The sequence below is a fragment of the Muscardinus avellanarius genome (genome assembly GCF_963383645.1).
Source record: "Muscardinus avellanarius genome assembly, chromosome: 4".
NCBI lineage: Eukaryota > Metazoa > Chordata > Mammalia > Rodentia > Gliridae > Muscardinus > Muscardinus avellanarius.
The window spans coordinates 120,547,626-120,569,672 of NC_137789.1; the positions used below are offsets into that span (position 1 = coordinate 120,547,626).

At 45.1% G+C, this 22,047-nt stretch overlaps 2 protein-coding genes across 4 annotated transcripts in view; one reads left to right on the plus strand and one right to left on the minus strand.

Moving 5' to 3' along the window:
- The window catches only part of OIT3 (oncoprotein induced transcript 3), a gene marked incomplete at both ends in the record, with an annotated part of 30,994 nt that extends 16,204 nt beyond the window's left edge, over window positions 1-14,790 (plus strand). The window contains 4 exons of the mRNA XM_080694822.1: window positions 2,509-2,669; window positions 4,513-4,928; window positions 12,468-12,567; window positions 14,617-14,790. Coding sequence (XP_080550948.1) covers window positions 2,509-2,669; window positions 4,513-4,928; window positions 12,468-12,567; window positions 14,617-14,790 — 851 coding nt within the window. The remainder of the gene's footprint in view (window positions 1-2,508; window positions 2,670-4,512; window positions 4,929-12,467; window positions 12,568-14,616) is intronic.
- A 2,565-nt stretch (window positions 14,791-17,355) lies between these two features.
- The window catches only part of PLA2G12B (phospholipase A2 group XIIB), a gene marked incomplete at both ends in the record, with an annotated part of 44,352 nt that continues 39,660 nt past the window's right edge, over window positions 17,356-22,047 (minus strand). Inside the window, 2 exons of one of the 3 annotated variants that reach the window (XM_080694365.1) lie at window positions 17,356-17,474; window positions 19,277-19,526. In XM_080694365.1, the coding sequence (XP_080550491.1) occupies window positions 17,356-17,474; window positions 19,277-19,526 (369 nt within the window). Of the gene's footprint in view, window positions 17,478-19,276; window positions 19,527-22,047 lie in introns of all 3 variants that reach the window. The other 2 variants (XM_080694364.1, XM_080694366.1) reach the window with 2 other exon arrangements.

The window sequence follows — 22,047 nt, forward strand, 5'->3', positions numbered from 1 at the left end:
AGGCAGGTCTCTCTCACTCAGGAGATGGCCTGCATCCTCACTGCTATAATCCAAAGCGATTGACCATACAACGTAGAGGGAGGAAGATTTATTTGCTTGCGATTTTTTGGAGATTATGGGTTTAGTCCATGTGAAGCGGGGTCTGAAGGTCAGGACAGAGCGGTGGGAAGTGAGAGAGAGAAAAAGAAGGAGGCTCTGCTCTCACATCATGGAGACTGGAAACAGGAGAGAGCAAGTAAGGGCATTGAAAGCCACAAGCACAGTCCCTAAGGCCACCCCAGGGACCCAGCTTCTACAGACACACCCACCAGCATAGGACAGCACCCAGATAGCTTTACCCATGGGATTACAACTTAACTATGTCAACCCTGACCTTTTCAGGGGACATTTGATATCTGTCCCTTGAATGTGTGTGTGTGAGGAGGTCTAGGGATGGAACCCAGCGGCATTCGACCTCTGAGCTACTCCCCTGCCCTGTTTTTTTATTCTTTATTTTGAAACAGGGTCTCACTGAGTTGCAGAGGGCCTCACTAAGTAGCTGAGGCTGCCCATGAACGGTGATCCTCTAGTCTCCGCCTCCCGAATGCTGGGATTACAAGCGTGCGCCACTGCACCTGGCTTTGAATGTATATATATTTTTTGCATCCCTAAAAAAAACTTGTTTGTAGCACTAAAAAAATAAAATAGGACTGGGAGGTGTAGCTTGGAGGAAGAATGCTCCTGAGTTCAATTCCCAGTACCTCCAAAAAATAAAATAAAAATTTAAAATTGAAGCAGATCTCTTTTCTAACAGATAATAGGGTTGAAACCAAGTTGAAGTGCTGGGCAATGTATTCTTCTCCCACCAATAGTTCTCTGAGGACCGTTTTTCTGGAAATCTAGCTCTTGACATCCAGAGTATCAATTCACATATTCAGCACGTATTTGAAGAGCGCCTATTCCTTCCGCCCTCTGTATTCCACTGTTACGATGCACTTCACTTACTGGACTCTGGCGGGACCCATAAGTATTCGCGGAGTCTGGAGAAGTGATCGTGGCAATGCTAAGGAAAAGCAATCTTTTTTATATGAAGTTAAAATGGAATTTCGAGTTTATGGCTTACTGAGCAATGCAAGGACAATTTGGAAGTCTTCCCCAAGTGCATGCACACTGTGTTTATTACCTGTGTTTTATGGGGCAATAATTAACAGTAGAGTCCAAGCAGTCTGCTGTATCATTTAAACCTCTATCAAAGAAGTACTTTTTCTGTATTGCCAGTAAATTGTGTTGACACTAAAAGTTATTCCACAAACTTGCTTCACACAGTTATGCCAGCTACGCTTTGTTTTTTGTTTTATTGTAGTACTGAGGCTTGAATCCAAGGGCATTCTACCTCTGAGCCACACCCCCTCCCCGGCCCTTTTTATTTTTTTATTTTGAAACGAGGTCTCGCTAAGTCACTGAGGGCCTCGATAAGTGGCTGAGGTTGGCTGCGAACCTGCGATCCTCCTGTATCCACCTCCCAAGTACTGGGATTACAAGTGTGTGCCACCACATCCAATTTAGCTAGCTGCACTTGGAATCAAATGTTTGTTGAACTGAAACTCGAATACAGTATTTTCTATTTCAAGAAGAAATATATTTGAGGAGCATTATTTGGCCATAATCTTAGGAGTTAAGAAGCCTGGTTTTATTCACTAACTTGGTGTGTGTGTGTGTGAGAGAGAGTCCTGGGGACTAAACCCAGGGTGTTCAACCTCTGCGCTAAAACCCCAACCCTATTTTTTAAATATGCTTTTATTGGTGCATCATAATTAAGTCATGTGGACAGTGACGCACATGCACACAGCACTTGGTGCCCCCCACTCATTTCCTCCTTTCCAAAAGAGAGTATTGAGATTGACTTTGATGTTTTCACAGTCACATAGTCAACGGTAGTAATTATATTAACAAACCCCATTCTCCCCCATCCTCTCCCCTTAGACCACCTCCCTGACTCCACTGAGATTTCTCCTCCATTATCTCGAGTCCCTCTGGTGTCCCAGTTACTCCCTAACTTGTACATGTTAGAAAAAAAACATATGACCCTTCACTGTCTGTGACTGGCTGGTCTCCCAACATAATACTCTCCAGGTTCATCCATATTCCTGCAAATGACCTTATTTTGTTCTTTGTTGCTGAGTAAAATTTCATTGGTGTCTATCCCACAATTTTGTAATCCATTCATCTGTTGATAGACACCTAGGTTGGTCCGTATTTGCCTGTTGCCCCAATCCTATTTTAATTTTTATTTTGAAACAAGGTCTCGCTAAATCGCCAAGGCTGGCCTTGAACCTGCAATCCTCCTATCTCAGCCTCTCAAGTACCAGGATTTCAGGCCTACACCACCATGCCCGCTCACTAACTTATTTTGAGCCCAGTGACTTCACACAGGTTAAATGAGCAGGGAAGTCTTTCCCCCAGAAGCCTTCCCTGGCTTTTCTCCTAGTCCGGGTTTCACTGTTCTAACTGTAGCCCCCTTTCACACAGTGCCCGTGTCCTGCAAGTCAAACACCATTGAAGTGAGCGTCCCCCGGGAGCTGGCTGGTGGCCTGGAGCTCTTCTTGACCAACACCTCCTGCCGAGGAGTCTCCAACGGCACCCATGTCAACCTCTTCTTCTCCCTCAAGACGTGTGGCACGGTGGTCGATGTAGGTTCCTCCTGTGGACCCTTGGGGAATGACCCAAGCCAGTAACGTGGGAGGTGGTTGACAGAGGTATGCAGTGTGGCCTGTGTCAGAGATGAGATATTTCCCTGTACAAGAGTCGTGCTCAAAATATCCAAGTCATTCATTTAGCAAATGTGATATTGAGCACCTGCTATGGTCCTGGCACTGTGAGGTGATGGAATGAAGAACTCTACCACCTCTCTTCTCAAACTGCCCCCATCTCATGTAGGCACAAGTATTTCCCTGCATGCACTGCAGCAGTGTACCAGGAGGCTGGCCTTGTCCCCTCTGACCAATCATTTTATTTAAAGAAAGTAACTAATTGAGATGGTGGTTCATTGGTGATTACTGATGTAGTGGGTTCAAGAATTGAACCAGGTTGAGGCAAAGGGTTTATTATACTGTCATCCAAAACCCCGCACGTAGCCTGTGCTCCGAGGGGTGCGTGGAGTAGGATGCCTGTCTGTTAGGCAGACGCAGCAGTACTGAGATGCGTGACTGCCCAATAGGCATCCTACTGACATTTTACGTCATTAAGGGATGACCGGGGATGACAGGGCCTGGAGGAGTCCAGCCAGGGGTGAGTGGGGCTTGAATCACGTGGGAATGTGCATATGGCTTGCACAAGCAGAGAGGAAAAGAAAGAACCATTTAGAGAACAAAGGAAAAACTCTTAGGGGAGTATTCAGTACTGTGCTGAGGTGAGTGGGCCCCACAGCCTGCCCGGCAAGAAATTCATACCGGAAAAGGAAACTGGAAAGTAGACAGGGCCGAGGATGCTTCCAAACACCTGCCCTGGGAGCTAGGAGGAGCTGTGCAAGTGGGATCCCACAGGAAGGGAGTTAGGCGGGGACTGTGGCGAAGCCCATGACCTGACAGAGGGAGCGAGATGGACGGAGCACAGAGGACCCACGTGCAGACCAGGGCAGAGGCCTTTGCAGTTGTTTGGCTGAAGGGTGTTTAGTTATGAATCTTACCAAGTGAAAATCAGAGGGCTACCTGGACTTGAGGTGAGGCAGGTGGTACGTGGCAAGCAGCGTTTCTGGGGATAATCTAGAGGAAATGCCCCGTAGAGGTTGGCACCACTCTGGTGCACAGTAGAGCAGACAGAGCTGAAGACCATCCGCGCTGCCGTGAGTGCTGAGGTCCAGGCCTGCGCGAGGCCAGCACAAGGTCTTGCTGCAGCAGGATCACAGGTCCAAGACTCCTGAAAAAATAACTTGCAGACGCTGTCCCGTTCCAAAATACCAGAGCTTGGAATCTGCTGATTCTGCATAGATTGGGTTTTATGAGTAATGCTCCAAAGGAATGTGTGGGTAGACCAAGAAGTAGCAGGTAAAACTCTTAACAGCTGGAATGTCTTGCTAAGAGAGAGTAATAATATTTTATTAAGGGAAAAAAAAAAGCCTTTGGCGTAGAGAACCACACCTATCCCCTCTCTCTCTCTCTCTCTCTCTCTCTCTCTCTCTCTCTCTGTGTGTGTGTGTGTGTGTGTGTGTGTGTGTGTGTTTCATGGTCCTAGAGATGGAACCCAGGGAATTCTACCTCCGAGCTACACCCCCTGCCCTAATTTTTATTCTTTATTTTGAAACAGGGTCTCACTGAGTTGCCAAGGGCCTCGCTAAGTAGCTGAGGCCGGCCACACACAGGGATCCCTCTGTCTCAGCCTCCCAAATGCTAGGATTACAAGCGTGCGCCACCACGCACGGCTTCTCTCTATGTGTTTTGTTGTAACAGATGTTGGGGAAAAGTTAACCATGAGAAAGTGAGAAATCTCCTGAGAAACAAACAGAATCTCTTGCTCTCCTGTCCCGCCCTGACTCAGGTGGTAAATGACAAAATCGTGGCCAGCAACCTTGTGACGGGTGTACCCAAGCAGACCCCCGGGAGCAGCGGGGACATCATCGTCAGGACGAGCAAGCTGCTGATCCCGGTGACCTGCGAGTTTCCCCGGCTGTACACCATTTCTGAAGGCTACGTCCCCAACCTTCGAAACTCCCCCCTGGAGATCATGGGCCGAAATCACGGCATCTTCCCGTTCACACTGGAGATCTTCAAGGACAATGCGTTCGAGGAGCCCTACCGGGAAGCTCTGCCCACGCTCAAGCTCCGCGACGCCCTCTACTTCGGCATCGAGCCCCTGGTGCACGTGAGCGGCCTGGAGAGCCTGGTGGAGAGCTGCTTCGCCACCCCCACCGCCAAGGTCGATGAGATCCTCAAGTACTACCTCATCCAGGAGGGGTAACTATGCCCGCAACCTTCCTCAGCCCCGCGCACTCCCGGCCTCCTGTCCACACGCGTGCCCGGGCCGTTCCCAAGGCTGCTCTTTATCACTTTAGGACCCATTTCTTAACATTTTGGCGGTAAAGACCTGAGGGAGAAGGAAGTACTTGACTCCAAGGTATATAGCTCGGGGGGGACTAGATACCATTAACAAGACCAAAGGCGTGTAGAAAAGCAGGTTTGAGGTACAAATATTGAATTCCATCATACAAAATAATACATTGAATATTTTTACTTTTTTTGTGGTAAGTACTGGGGATTGAACCCAGTATGCTCTACCTCCGAGCTATACCCTCAGCCCCATTTTATTTATTTATTTATGATTTTTATGGTACTGGGGAGGGAACCCAAAGGAACTGTACCTCTGAGCAACACCCCCAGCCCTATTTTTAGTCTTTCTATTTATTTATTTATTTATTTTAGTTAGTTAGTTAGTGGTACTGGGGGTGGAACCCAGGGGCTTTTCTGCCTCTGGGCTATACTCCCAGACCTATTTTATATTTTATTTGGAAACAGGGTCTCACTACGTTGCTGAGAGCCTCACTTAGTAGCTGAGGCTGGCTTCACACCTGTGCAATCCTCCTGTCTCAGCCTTCCAAGCACGGGGATTACAAGCGTGTGCCACCACGCTCGGCTTAGTCTTTTTATTTTAGTCTCCAGCCCCATTTTATTTTTTGAAACAGGATCTTGCTAAGTTGCCACGTGATGCTGGCCTCAGACCTGCAATCCTCTTGTCTCAGTCTCCCAAGTACTAGGATTATAGGCACATGCCTGGCACTTTTACATTTTAAATTCCTGAAGGATGCCTAGGAAGAGAACTTGGTGGGTAGCTGGCAGTGCGTTCAGGAACAAGGTCAGGACTGGTTGTAAAGGACAGAGGATAGTCCAGTTCATAGTGGACATTGTGAGATGGACTTGCCTCCTCAAAGAAGTGAAGAATGTGCGAGGTAGGAGCTGAGCCTTGTTCAGGTGGCTGAGAGGGCAGGGGGCAGAGAAGGCGGAGCTGATACAAGAGATGGGAACTTCTGACAGTGGAAATGCAGTCAGGCCAAAGAGTGTGAACACACAGGCATGACTTTAATTAGGGAGTTTTACCTCAATCATAGGGAGACAGTGCAGAGGGAGGGAATGGAGATTCCGGTTGGCCAGGCTTTGATGGAATAGCTGAGGCAGGGAAAATCCCGTGGAGGAATCCAGGCGCCATCCTACACCTGGTCTCTGTGGTCGATAGGTTAAGAATAGGAGGGTAACGAGCCGGGCATGGTGGAGCACACTTGTAATCCCAGCATTGGGCAGGCTGAGACCTGGAGGATCGCGGTTCAGGGACAGCCTCAGCTACTTAGTGAGGTCCTCTGCAACTCATTGAGACCCGGTTTCAAAATAAAGAATAAAAAATAGGGTAGGGGGTGTAGCTCAGAGGTAGAATTCCCCTGGGTTCCATACCCAGACCCGAAAAAAAAAAAAAAGAAAAAAGGAGGGTGAGAAAAGGCACATTCCATACATAGGAGTGGTGCAGAAGGAAGAGATTTTCAGTACAGATTATCAGTTAAGGTTTGAGAGTGATTTTTTTTTTTTTTTTTTTGCATACTGGGGATGGAACCCAGGGGTATTCTACCTCCGAGCAATACCCCCAGCCCTATTTTTTTCCTTTATCTTGAAACAGGGTCTCACTGAGTTGCAAAGGGCCTCACTAAGTAGCTGAGGCTGGCCTCAAACCTGCGCAATCCTTCTGTCTCCTCCTCCCAAATACTGGGATTACAAGCGTGCGTGAGAGTGATTGTAGTAGGTAGCAAATTAGGACTCACAGTTCAGGAGCTTCTATCTATTGCCATCTCTTGGTGCTTGTGGTCGATCTGAAGAAGCATAGGAGGGAAGAAAAGGCAGATTTCTTTCACACGTTGTAAGAGTGGGAGAGCAGGAAGAGACGTTTAGGAACAGATTATGAATCAAAACCCAATAGTTTATCGACCATTTTGTCCCCTGTTCTGGAAGCTGTCCATCTCAAAGCAGCAAGAATTTTGGTAGTGAAGGAGAAAGAAGAAATACTTGGCAGATGTTGGGAGGACAGGGGATCCCCTTGGTATCTCCTAGGATCTAGACCTGCAGGTGCATGCATGAGAAACCTCAGAGCCATTGCCCACATTCCCAGAAAAAATAAACACTCAAAACCCAAACTCACAATGCTATCTCATGAGTTTCTTCCTCATTCTAAATGCCAGGCGGGCCAGGAGCTGTGACTTCCTAAGCGGAAAATGGTCTAGCAAGTGGGCCTGGGGCTCCTCCTTCTGCTAGGTGCCTGAGGCATTAGGAAATTTCTAGTTTGCTTTTATTTCTCCTCATCTTTCACCACAGCAACCTTCACCTGTTCTTATTAATCCCCTGCACAGTGTCTTATCAATCTTTGGTGCACATTAGGATCCAGTAATACTTCTTTTAAAAAAATATGCCGGGCGTGGTGGCGCACGCTTGTAATCCCAGCATTCTGGAGGCTGAGACCGGAGGATGGCAGTTTGCGGACAGTCTCAGCTACTTAGTGAGGCCCTCTGCAACTCAGTGAGACCCAGTTTCAAAATAAAGAATAAAAAATAGGGCAGGGGGTGTAGCTCAGAGGTCGAATGCACCTAGGTTCCATCCCCAGACCTGCAAAAAAAAATTCATTGCCCAGCCGGGCATGGTGGTGCACGTTTGTAATCCCCGTGCTTGGGAGGCAGAGACAGGAGGATCGCGCAGGTTTGAAGCCAGCCATGCTGGCGTAAGAGACCCTGTTTCAAAAATAATATAAAATAGGTCTGGGAGTGCAACCCAGAGGTAGAAGGGCTTCCAGGAACCCCAGTACCACCAAAAAAAAAAAAAAAGAGATGTCAAAAATTCATTGCCCAACCCCATCCTTCATCCTTTCTCTTTCACACATGGTATCTTAATTCCAGCCCTAGAGAAACAGCCTTTTTTTTTTTTTTTAGCAGTTGCAAAGGGCCTCAGTTGCTGAGGCTGGCCGTGAACTCAGGTCCTCCTGTCTCAGCCTCCCAAATGCTGGGATCACAAATGTGCACCACCACACCTGGTGAAAACAGCCTTCTAAACCACATCTCAGATCTCAGTTCCACAAAGCCCCCTGCACGTCCATTCAAAAGGAAAACAGGATCTTGTCACATCCCTGCCGAAAACCTTTCAGTGGTTCCTTCTTAGCTTTGGCAGGTAGAGTTCACTCTTTCACAGGAGGGCTTAGAGCTTGAGACTCTGTCTGTCTGCAGCCTTCCTCATTTTGACAGTAGGGAGATTTTATCATTCTGAGCAGCCTTGAGAGGTCACTAATGAGAGGCCAGGAATGCCGGGGATCTGTAGCCCTTTGGGTTTTGTGCTATCTTGAAGTGATCCCCAGAAAGCTTAACAATGAAAAGTAGAAGCATTATTTTTTCTTTCTTTCTTCTTTGGTCACATATTTAATGCCGACTAGGGAATAAATTTACTTGAGGAAAGGATAGATTTTTGTTCCTTCACATTTTTTTTTTACTCTCCACACACAATAAGCGAACATATTTAAAGTATACAGTTTATTGGCCAGGCACAGTGGCACACACCTGTAATCTCAGTATTTGGGAGGCTGAGACAAGAGGATCACAGTTCCAGGCCAGTTCAGTAATTTAGTGAGACCTTTTTTCAACAAATAAGTACATAAAAAGGGTTAGGGTTGTAGCTCAGTGTTAGAATGCTCCTAGGTTCAATCCCAGTACTACAAAAATAAAATTAAAAAGTATGTGCAGTTTGCTAAGTTCCAGTGTATACAGTGTGAAACCATCACTAATCAAGGCAATGAACATTTCTCTACCCCAAATGTTTTCTCCTACCTGTCATATTTATTTAAAATAAATAAGCTGGGTGTGGTGGCATACACCTATAATCCCAGTATTTAGGAGGCTGAGACAGGAGGATCTTGGTATGCGGAGAACCGCTACTTAATGAGGCCCTTTGCAACTCAATGAGACCCTATTTCAAAATAAAAAATACAAAATAGGGCTGGGGCTGTAGCTTGGAGGTAGAATGCCCCTGGGTTCCATTCCCAGTACCAAAAAAAAAGAAGAAAGAAAGAAAGAAAGAGAGAGAGAGAGAGAGAAGGAAGGAAAGAAGGAAGGAAGGAAGGAAGGAAGAAAATTGAGTATATAATGTTAACTCATTTACTGGGAATGAATTAACTGCAATCTCAATAATGCTTGTGAAATTTGCTTATATATTTGATTTTCAGACTCTCAATGAAGGACTGTTATTTTTGTCTTACATAAAAGGTATAAAAAGCTGTACCCTATTTTACTTCTTTTGTATATGCTAAGAGCTAGAAAAATAGAGTGCAGTGTCTTAGAACATATATATGCCAAAGACATTAAAACTGGAAAACCACAATAGTGTGGGCCTATTTTTAAGCAGGCAAATGGTGCCTACCAGCCACAGCCTGGGCCAGGGCAGTCGGTGCACCCGAGATGACCTGGCCTAGTGCAGCTGCTGGTCCTCACCCTCTGACCTCAGCTTCCTCCAGTTTCTGCTCCTGCCAGACAGATGAATTGCTGGCAATTAAAAACAGCATTCCTTGCAGCCTCCTAATGCATATGCTGTTTCCTTTGCCCTAGTTCTTCTTTCTACCATTTTTTTCTGTCTGATTCATTCTGGCCCTTAAAGAGTCAGCAGGATTTACTTCTCCTCTGAAGCCTTTCCTGATTTTTCCAGTGGTGAACTGGAAGCTCTGCTTCCTTTTCCTTTTTCCTCAATGCTTAGCAACGAGTGGGGGTCATTAAATATTTGCCCAGTAAATTACTGAATGAGTATTTCTAGTAGTAATTTGGGGCTAGTCCACAAACCTAAAATAAACCTACTGTACTTTACTACAGATTTCTAAATTGATTTGATTATTCGTTGAAAAGAGCATTCATTGTCCTCAGCTTAAATTTAACTCAGGGTGGTTCCCCCTCGTGGTGAATACATCTGACTCACTTCCCTTTGGCTTTAGTTGGTATGCACCCGGAGAACGCACAGTGATTTAATATCAGCCTAAGCAAGATATAATTAGAAAGTGAATCTTCAGAAAAAGAAACAGTGGGTCCTAAAATTGAGTATCAAACAACATCTTGATAAATAATTATTTTGGCTTTTCCCATTTTACTTTTTTTAGCATACATACTTAGAGCTGCCAGAACTAGCCTTGTCTGCTCGTAGTGAACGCCACGTCAAGAGCCAACATTTGGCCTGGGCTCTACTCTGTGATCTGTTACCTTGTAATAACCCTTTCTGCCTCGTTTTCTCTTTTGAAGAAAAATAGTACTTCGGTGTGTGTGTGTGTGTGTGTGTGTGTGTGTGTGTGTGTGTTACCATGGATTGAGCCCAGGGGCATTCTACCTCTGAGCTACACCTCCAGCCCTTCTTTTACTTTTATTTTGAAACAGGATCTCTCTAAGTTGCTGAGGCTGGCCTCGAAGCTGCGACCTTCCTATCTCAGCCTCCCAACTACTGGCATTGCTGATGTGCAACCCCACATCTGGCTTCAAGGGTTGCTGTTATTATCATAGGCACTAGTGTATCATAGACATAATAGATGATCTTACCCATCTTTTTTGGGAGGCGGCTCCAGGGACCAAACCCAGGGCCTTGTGCATGCTGGGCAGGTGTCTGCCACCGAGCCGCACCCTCAACCCTGTATTCCTCATCTTCGTGTCCTTTGCAGTGCCAGGAGAGTGTCTTGCACAAATTGGGTGCGCTATCAGTATTTATTATAAGCAGGTGTGGTGGCCCATACCTCTAATCCCAGTCCTTGGGAGGCGGAGACAGGAGGATTGCAGGTTTGGGGCCAGACTGAGTAACTTAGTGAGACCCTGTTTCAAAATAAAAAATAAAATAAAATTAGGAATGTAGCTTGGAGTTAGAACTCCTCTGGGTTCGATCTCCAGTACTATACAAAAAATATTTATTGTAACACATAATCAGAAAGTGGTATCATTTCATTTTACCTCAGGAAAATAAAAATGACTAAATAAATATAAGAAATATCAGAAACCAAATCGTCTGTATAGATCCTCTCTGGTTAGATGGAATAAAGTAGTAGTAGTAACATATGTCAAGATGCCTCCTTTTTAAACAACTTTATTGGATTTTTCAAAAAATCAAATAAAAAGATCTCTGTGGAAATGATCAAATAACGGAAAAAGCAGTTAGCAACAAACCAGAAAATGTTCTGTAAACATGTGGAGCAGGAACCTTGATTTGGAGACTTATATCTGGCCCCCACTTTCCCCTGGCGTGGTAGACGAACTGTTAGGTAACCATAAAAGGGCTACTCTGGTTGGACGTGGTGGTGCATGCCTGTAATCTCAGTACTTCAGAGGCTGAGACAGGAAGATCATAGGTTCAAGGACAGCTTTAGCAAATAGTGAGACTCTCATCAACCCCGAAAGATCTTATTTATTTGTTTTTGGTTTTCTTTTTAGGGAGTAGCTAGGAGGTAGAATACCTCTGGGTTCTATTCCCAGTTGTCCCCCCTCCACACACACACAGCTATGTCCAGGAAAAAATAAATAAAATAATTATATTAGAATTTAGAATAGGACAAATAATACAATGGTGATTTGGCCTTTTAGGAAAAAAGAATTCATCCGTATCTAAAACCCTGACCCTGTCGGGCATGGTGGCACACACTTGTGATTCCAGAGCTTGAGAGGCTGAGACAGGAGGATCACACAGGTTCGAAGCCAGCCTCAGCTACTTAGTGAGGCTCTCAGCAACTTAGTGAGACCCTGTTTCCAAATAAAGTGTAAAATAGGTCTGGGAGTATAGCCCGAAGGTAGAAAGCCTCTGGATTTCATCCCAGCACCACAATGAATGAATGAATAAATAAATAAAATAAAACCCTGGCCCCGTTATGAAGAACAGTAATGTGTCTTTTCCCCAGCTCCCCCTGAGGTGACCCCCAAACCCTACCCAATTGCAGCTGACCATGACATTTGGGAAAAGAGGAATTCAAACAATTTGAGGTGAATGACCGCTCCCCGGTAGAACCAGTTATCCCCTAAGAAATGTAGGCACGTGTGCAGCTCTTTGGTCCCCTCTGTATCACCTTCAGTGGTTGGTGTCCAGCAAGCATTTATTAGTTATAAAAGGCAATACTAAACTACATGAAGTCTGAAACCATATTTTACAAATGAAAAGACGGCCTTACCAGCCAAAGATCTTTTTGATACTAATGTTGATGTTTCTAACACTTAAGCACATTAGCCTGGCAGGAATATCGGGGTCCAGTTGTGGGTTCGGGGAAGGGAAGTTGGGCTTACAGACTTCACAGGTAGAGCCAACCTGAAGATGCCTTCTCGGGGAAGGGACATTTTTTCTCCATTCTCAAAGTGCTTGAGCGCAGCCCAGCCTGCTCCGCCCCGTCCGCCTGCCCTGGCCAGGGCTGTTGGACAGGACTGGTTTTCTACCTCTGTGGAAATGATCAAATCTTACTCTCCCTCCTACTTGCAGCTGCATTTCGGATGACTCAGTGAAGCAGTACTCATCCCGGGATCACCTAGCAAAGCACTTCCGGGTCCCAGTCTTCAAGTTTGTGGGCAAAGACCACAAGGTGAGCCGAACACCTTTACCTTGTGACCCTGGACCTGAGCCTTGCTTCTTGGCGTCCCACTGTGCCGATGTCCTGAGAGCTCGGTTAAGATGTGCATGTCCCCTGAGAAAGCCACAGTGAAACTGGCCATGGAGAAGCTTAATGACTTCAACGCATATCACATTTGCCTCCCCACCCCCCAAAAAATAACTGTGTTTGTTAATGAGAATACCACAGGGTCATAATTTAAAGTCCGGGTGGAAGAAAAACCTAGTGTGGTGGTCAATTACAGTCAAAGGATATGGATAGGAAGTTCACAGAAAAGACATACACATGAAATGGAAAGTGGAAATAGTACCTAACATGCCAGTTATAAGACAGCACTTTATTGTATTATGTTTATAAAAATCATAAAATTATAACACAAGGCACATGCATACAGTGGCAGTATAAATTGGTACCCTTTCCGGAAAGTTATCTGATAATATGTAATTTTGACCATTGAATCATCATATTCTTTTATTTAAAAATTCCAGTTCTTGCCAGGCATGGTGGTACAGGCTTGTAATCCCAGCATTCGGGAGGCTGAGACTGGAGGATTGTGGTTCTCAGACAGCTTCAGCCACTTAGCAATGCCCTTTACAACTCAGTGAGACCCTGGTTCAAAAATGAAAAGACTAAAAAATAGGGCTGGGGGTGTAGCTCAGAGGTAGAAGGGCTTCCAGGAACCCCAGCCCCTGAGTTCTATCCCCAGTATCGCCAAAAAAAAAAAAAAAAAAAAAAATCCAATTCTGGAAGTTTATCAAAAACAAGATAAGTCAGGTAGGGTACATATTGGTAATCCCAGTATTTGGGAGGTTGAGATAGGAGGAGGTGCATGCCCAGCCTTAGCAATTTAGCAAGGCTCTCTGAAAGTTAGTGAGACCCTGTTTCAAGATAAAAATAATAATAATAATAATAATATAGGTCTGAGGTGTAGCTCAGGGAATGCCTTCAGGTTCAATCCCCAGTATATATCTCTCTCTCTCTCTCTCTCTCTCTCTCTCTCTCTCTCTCTCTCTCTCACACACACACACACACACACACACACACACACACAGGTATTTGGATGTGCTTATAAAGCATGATTTTATGGAAAAAATGTTTCTAAACAAAGTTCAGGGCATATATAAATTTTATGCAATATTAAGCAGTATTTAAAATGATAAACATGAGGAAAGCAAACATGAAAAAACTGTTGTCAGATGTGCATAGTGAATGTGCTACCTTAAAAACCATGTATATATAAGGCCGGGCGTGGTGGCGCACACTTGTAATCCCCGCGCTTGGGAGGTGGAGACAGGAGGATCGCGCAGGTTCGAAGACAGCCGCTCTGGCTTAAGAGACCCTGTTTCCAAAAATAAAATAGGTCTGGGAGTGTGGCCTGGAGGTAGAAGGGCTTCCAGGAACCCCAGTACCACCAAAACAAAACAAAACAAAAAAACCCAAAACCATGTATACACATGTGTAAAGGTTACTAGAGGCTGTCCCCAAGAGGCGGTAGGTGGAAGTTTCTGTTATAGCTGTTGAGACATTTGGGCACAGGACGCTGGAGAGGCCAACATATTTCCCACACTGCCTTTAACAGTGCTCCTGTCCTCCCAGTGTGTCATTTCCCCTGAGGTCCCTCCCTCCTAGTGTAGGGAGCAAGCTGCAGGCAGTTCCTTAGAGAGAGGATGTGGGCCCCACAGAAGTGCATGGGGGCCCCTGATGTCCCCAGGCCTCGCTGTGAAGAACGAAGATGTCAGCGTGGTGAGAGGTTGCTTCACGAAGGGCTCCTCTGTCTCAGCCCAACACAGAGGATATGAATTTGGACTTTTAAATCACCACCTGCCTCCAATTCCAACTTTGCCACATTTCTGCATGTGGGATGCACACTTATCCTAAGTTTTGGTTTCCTCTGCTGTAAAATATCCAGGATGGTAACATTAGGATTGAGATGACGTCTGTGGAACACTCACTATTGTGTCTGGCTTCTGCTGGGCGCCCCGCAGTGGAAGTGTTCTATAAGGATGCCCATTGTCTTTTCAGGAAGTGTTCCTGCACTGCCGGGTCCTCGTCTGTGGGGTGCTGGACCAGCGTTCCCGCTGTGCCCAGGGCTGCCACCGACGAGTGCGTCGAGAGGCAGGAGAAGGAGAAGACCCCGCTGGTCTGCAGAGCCAGACGCTGATGGGAGGCCCCATCGGCATCGATTGGGACGACTAGCCCAGCAGGACACCTGAGTCCCCGCTCTGTACCCATCTTGCTGGAATGTCTCCCCACCACCTCTAAGAACATCAGAGAACTTCCTAGAACACCTGCCCTCTTTAAACTGCACACTGTGAGTCTAAACTAATGACCAGAACTGACTCCCTGATGTAGGTCCACGGGGTTGGTGCCGACCGCTGGGGCCTGGGTGAGACTGCAGCTTCCAAATGTTGACAGCTAAGCTGCCGCCACCGGGGAAGCTCAGCTCAGCTCAGTTCTCCCAGTTCTTTCCTACAATTAAATAATTCACATATGGATGCTCCAGGACCAGTAATATCAGAAGGCAGGTGAAACATTCCAAGTTAGAAACCTAAAGAAATTAAATAGTTACTAAAAGTTAAGACTTAAATAACCAAAGGCGCCCTAAGTATGTAAATAATAATTATACCCTGAAATTTCAATTCAAATACAGAATCATTAGGAGGGATTGGGGAGTTCATCAATAAAACAATGTGTAATATGAAAGTGCTATTTGGCTTTTCTTTTGCATAATTTTTATTTTGATATTTTTATTTTGCCTAAGGTGAAATATTTTTACTTAATAAATATTAATAAGCTCATCAACATGCATATAAGTGGTTCAGTGACTGAACTATAAGCAAAATTAAAGTTTGGTATCAGGTGTATTCATTTCGAGTCACCCCTCCGTGCCAGTCTGGTATGGAGCTGTATTTCTATTTTCTGTATTTCTATCTTTCTAATAAACTTAAAAAAAAAAGTTTGGTATCATATGCGCTGTGAATTAGTATTCTATGTCCTCAGGTCAATAAGGTAATGGAAGGTATAGAAAATTTTACCATACTCTATTTTGTGTTTAATACATTTTTTGAAATAAATATCATAAACCACAAAGATAAATACTACCTGCAGTCAAATATGCCTTCTTGATATGCCCATTAATGTTCTGCCTTTATGGAAAATCAGGTAAATTTTCTTTTTCTTTCTTTTTTTTTGTGATACTGGGGATTGAACCCAGGGGCATTCTACCACCAAGCTATATCCCAAACCCCATTTTTTTTTTTTTTTACTCTTTATTTTGAAACAGGGTCTCACTAAGTTGCAGAAGGCCTCACTAAGTACCTGAGGCTGGCTGTGAACCTGGATCCTCCTGTCTCAGCCTCCCAAGCACTGGGATTACAAGCCTGCGCCGCCACGCCCAGCTTCTTTTTCTTTTTAAAAGCTGCCACAATGAACAATTCTTAACAGAATTAATGAAATTAACAAGAGGGAGGGAAAGAAGTAAATGATTTAGATCAGAGGTCTGCACCCTTTTCCTCCCCGGGCCACGTGGTGAGTGTTGTAGGCTCTGTGGGGCATGGAGAGCCAGGGGAGCTGCTACAGGTACGAGCTCCCCAAGTGGGAGCGCGCAGGAACCTGAAAAGCCCGTAAAAGGATCAGGCATGGCGGTCTGTGACTGTAACCTCCAGGCAGAAGGATCTCAAGTTGGAGGCCAGGCTGGGCAGCTCAGTGAGACAGATGAACAAAAGGGGGAAGGCAAAAAGGGAGGGAGATGTGGTGTTGCTCAGGGGTGGGGTGCTTGTTGAGCATGCATGAGGCCCTGCATTTGATCCCAGCTCTGAAAACAAACATAAAACAAAAGCCAACAAAACAAAAACCACCAAACCACAGACTTTGGACTGGGTTTGCCGCCAGCCAGTTTCTGAGATAGCTCAGTGGCCCTCGGCCCTCCCTGGGTACCAGAACCATCTGGGGAGCGTTCATCAAATCCCAGTGCGTGGACACCAGCCCAGAGTCTTTATTGGTGTGTTACAACAGTCCTCAGGTGGTCCTAATTCAGTCAGGGTGAGAACTGACGTGAGAGCGGTCATTTGTCTCTCTCCACGCGGCGAAGGGCCTTAGCACGCCTCTAACAACACTTAGTATCTGGGAATGCCCACAGAGGTGGACCACTGGAAGAAAAACAGCATGTCAGCGCCCTGGTTCCACCTGACCTTCATCTCCACTGACTTGGTCAGGTGAGCCTCTGGCCCCACCCCTGCTTTGATCTCTTCAGCGCAGTGGGAATTGTTGTCATCTTTGGGACTTCCCAGGTTGGGTTCTGTGTCTTCAAAGTAAAATGAAAACATAGATGATAATGGAATGCATTCATCTCTTTACAAATTTTCTAAAAAGTACACTTTATTAAATGTGAGGTGCTAACTGGTGTTAACTGAAACATGGGCCAGAGGAAAGTCATTGCCTCCCATATGGTTAGACTCCCCCCAAATTTCACCTGTGAAGATAATGATCAGGTCCAGGAACCACAGGGTTTGCTTGTTGTTTAGTCTTTAAGTGAATTTCCAGGGACTTGTGTCTTGTTTGGGGAGACCAGTGTCAAGGCGAAGAGCAGCCTTCAATCTCTCCACATCTCCTTCTCAACTTTTTCAAAGGATAGGACTTGCTGTTTCCTTTCTCCTCCTTTGTGGAGTCCAACCTGGTGGCAGAAAGGCTGACACATCCCTGCCACCATCTCTATTACCGTCTCTGAGTCGCTCACAACCAGGAAGGAACCCAGTTCAGAGCTCAGAGCTCTTCGTTCTCCTCTCCCGCACAGACACACGCTGCCCGCTGGCTGTTCATAAAGGGCCGGCAGCCCAAGGTCCAGACGGTCTTGAACACAGTATCAGCCAGAGAATCACAGGCTACTTGAAAAAGACAAAGAGAAAGAGAAAGGTTAGCATAGAGGGTGGTTTTTACCAGACTTTAAAGACTAATATCAATCTTTTTCGAAGAGGGATCATTATCCAACTCATCTTACAAAGTCAATATTACTCTGATATTGGAACCAGGTAAAGGTATGACAAGATAACAAACTGTAGATAAATATCCATTGCTGATGAATAGTAAGGAAAATATTTTAGTGCCACATATCACTACTCGGCGGTAAAGAGTAGAGCACAATACGGATGCATTCTACGGCATGGATAAAACCTCGCCAAAATCAGAGAAGTCAGGCGCAAGACGCTGCATATTAATGAGTCCATTTATATGAACAGTCAGAATGGACAAATCTACAGAGGTAGAAAGATTCGTGGTTGCTTCAAACTGAGCAGGGGGTGTTTGGGGATGGACCACTAATAGCTATAAAATTCCTTTCTAGGGTGATTAATATGTCCTGAAACTGACTGTGGGGTGATCACATAATTCTGTAAGCATATTTAACAAGCATTTAAATGGGTGAACTGTGTTATGTATGAATTACAGCTCAGTAAAACTGTTTTAACAATACCAACCAGCAATGATGAGGGCGTTCTAAGCAGAGGGAACTCTGGGGACAGAGAGGTATGGGCTCAAGTGGTCTTTAGCAGTAGGAGTCAGGAAAGAAAGCTTGAATATCCCACAGGATGGTGGGAAAAGTGAGTTAGGGCTGAGTCGGAAAGGGCCATGCTGAAGGATTTGGCTTTAACCCTTAAGAAAGAGAAATCTATTGAATTACTTTAGCTGGGAATAGAGATGATCAGATTCATGTGCTATAAAAATATGGTTGGTCCCAGCGGATGGGATAAATCGGATGGGCTGACTTACAGCGACCAGGCCAGTGAGGTATCAAAGAGATATTTCGAAGAAACAAAAATCAATAGGACATTGCTGAGAAGCAGCAACTTGACCTGACCTTAGATCAGCCGTAGGTTCTTTTTCAACCCCTGTAGACACAGGGTAGAGTGATTCTCCCTTTTTAGGGCCCAATTAATTATTTATATTTCTAAGCCCTCACACATTCTTTTTGTACTACACGCTAGCCATTGATCTGTGAACCAGATCCAAGATTCTTTCTACTTCTGGAGTTCTAAGTGGCATGGGGCCAGCACCTTATATGCCTGAATTTTAACCTTTACTATCTAAAAATATAAATGCTAATACTTGGATAGAATGTCCTGGCTTCAGAAACAGAGAGATTAAAACTTTTCCTAAGGTAAACTAGGAGAAAGAAATGACAGAGTCAGTGTTGGAAACTGGGTAGCTAAGCAGTGTTTAAAAATAATTATTCTGAAGTGCATAGAAATATTTGCACAAATAAGTTTTAAAAAATTCTTACTCTGACTGACTACAAAATATGAAAAAGAGAGCTTAAGCCAAATTAAAAGGCCCTATATAGAATAACTCCTGATATTGGAAATAATAATTTAACAGTAGAATGGAGAACTTAGGCTGGTTGGGCAGCTCCTTCTGGGGTCTTCAAGGACAGATTTTTATTTCTCTGGGAAGGCTTTGGTGTGGTCCTTTCCACCAGGAGCGGAGCCAGCGGCCCATGGGCAGGACGGCAGGAACTTTTGGGAAACGGTGCCCAGAATCTTCCCTCAGCCTTTCCTGCGTGGCCAGAGCATTCCAGAGAGAAAGCTCCGTGCTCTGGCAATCTCTTGGAGTAAAGGGGCTCTGTCTGGCTCTCTGTGTGAAATTAGGAAGACGGTTCCCTGTCACCAGGAAACGTCCTGAAGATACCTACCTTCCACCTTGGAGACGAAGCCCAGGCTCCGCTTAAGGTCCGAGCAGATGGAGTGGAGACACCAGCGGAATTTCGCATCGCAACGGTATTTGTTGGCACCACAAGTGTCATAACAGACGTCCAGCTGGTTGCAGCACTTGGTCATGGCTGGAATGCCCAAGTCCATCTGGAAAAGGGAAGACGTGGAGGAGGAGGGAAATGCCACGTTTAGACACAGGACCTCGGCATTGACCAGCCAGTTCTCAGACGCCTGATATATGTATCAGATCATCAGTTCAGAAACAACTGGGGCTGGGCAGAAGAGACTGAGTACCCTGGGAGGCTAACTTTTGATCATTACCTAGGTATTCGTTTAATAATGACTCTGGCCCACTTTTCATCTTTTCCTTTGAGATGGCAGTCATCACCAATTTGCAAGCCACTACAGTAATGAAAACTGAGGACAGAAGGGAAGTCAAGAGAACAGAGCTGCAGGACTTCAAATTCATTTAAAACCGAGGGTGAACTGGGCGTGGTGGCAAACACCTACAATCCCAGTACTTGGGAAGCTGACAGGAGGATCACAGGGTCAAGGGCAGCCTCCGCAACTTAGTGAGACCCTGTTTCAAAACAAAAAAGAAAAAGGGCTAGAGGTGTAGCTCAGAGGTAAAATGCACCTACATTCGACCTCTAGTACCACCAAAAACAAAAACAAAAACCCAAAGCTGGGCATTACAAATGCTCGTAATCCCAGCATTTGGAAGGCTGAGACAGGAAGATCTGGGTTCACAGGAAGATCTGGGTTCACAGCCAGCCTCAGCTATTTAATAAAGCCCTTTACAGTGAGACCCTGTTTCAAAATAAAGAAGAAAAAAATAGGGCCGAGGGTGTAGCTCGAAAGTAGAATGTCTCTGGGTTCCATCTCCAGTACCAAAAACGAACAAACCAGAAAACAAAACAACCCCCCCAGAATTTAGAGTAACACTTCCATCTGAGATTATATTTGAGAAAAGGAGTCCAAGGCTAAGAGAGTATTAAAAAAATTTCCTCAGTTATTTGAGAGACCATCAGCAATTCTCAGAGACCCATCCCATGTCTTTGTATGTGTCAGAGAGCAAAGTCGGGGGCAGAACACACAGTTCTTGACCACAGTGGGACTGTGGTCAAACCACAAAATCACTCACCTGCATGCACGCGCGCACACACACACACACACACACACACACACACACACACACGGTTCTGTAAATGTGGCATAAACTGATTAGCTAAGACCATAGAACATGACATATAGTTATGTAATGGGATTTTTTTTTTTTTTTTTTTTTTTTTTTTTTGCTGTTACTGGGTTGGAACCCAGAGGCTTTCTACCTCCGGGCTATACTCCCAGACCCATATTATATTTTCTTTGGAAACAGGGTCTCACTAAGTTTCTGAGAAACTCACTCAGTAGCTGAGGCTGGCTTTTTTTGTGTGTGTGTGGGTGGCACTGGGGGTGGAACCCAGGGCCTTTCTACCTCCGGGCTATACTCCCAGACCCATTTTATATTTTATTTGGAAACGGTCTCACTAAGTTGCTGAGAACCTCACTAAGTAGCTGAGGCTGGCTTCGAACCTGTGCGATCCTCCTGTCTCAGCCTCCCAAGCGCGGGGATTACAAGCGTGCGCCACCACGCCCGGCTGTAATGGGATTTTTGAGAGGGTTATAAAAGAAGACAGGATTATTAGAGATAGGATTGATTTAGAATATAGCAAATAGAGAAAGTAAATAAATGAGCAGATCACACATGTGGAAGTCAAGTTTAGTTTTCAAAGGGCTTGGTAGGGAAATACATATGCATGTGTATGTGTACATATGTGACTATATATATAAAAAACTTTTGGGGCTATGTGTGTCGTTCAGGGGTAGAGCACTTGCCTAGCATGTGCAGGGCCCTGTGTTCAATCCTCCACACCAAGAAAGAAAACTTTTTAATTAGGGAGAAGGACAAGTTGATGGCTAGCCTTGACTTCCAAGTACCTATTAGACTTGATAAGAAATCTTGAGCTAGAAAAACAGATGATAAAAAACAGTGATCAAAGAAGCGCAATCATTCTGTGGGATGTAAAATAGATGAGTCTCCACCTGGGTAAAGAATCATAGAAGCCAGGCGTGGTGGCGCACGCTTGTAATCCCTGCGCTTGGGAGGCAGAGACAGGAGGATCGCGCAGGTTCGAAGCCAGCCTCACTGGCTTATGAGACCCTGTTTCCAAATTTAAAAAAAATATATAAAATAGGTCTGGGAGTGTAGCCCGGAGGTAGAAGGGCTTCCAGGAACCCCAGTACCACCAAAAAAAAAAAAAAAAAAAAAAAAAAAAGCATCTTAGAATCTTCTGCAGTTTGCTGCTTCTTTTCATAACAGACTTGGACTTGGGTGGCAGCTATGCAAATCTGGGTTCAGGGTGTGGATAAGGAGTGAGTTATCAATGATTGTACATCCTTTCTACTTGAGTGTCCTTTTATTTGAACCTTTATTTTTATATCTAAAGCACAATAAGGCTGTTAGAGTTTAAAATGCCTTCTAAGTCCAAACCCACTATCACTAATGATCATGGACAAGGCCAGCACTCGGGTCTCATAAGGCACAAGAGCACCGTGTTTAAGGAGACTCCGTCCCCTAAGACATTATGAACTTATACATTATTAAGAAAACTATCCAGCCAATGGTAATGAAGTTTCTTTTTCTAACAAAATCAGTGTATGAAGATTCATTTCTAGGCGGGTGCAGTAGTGCATGCCCATAATCCTAGTA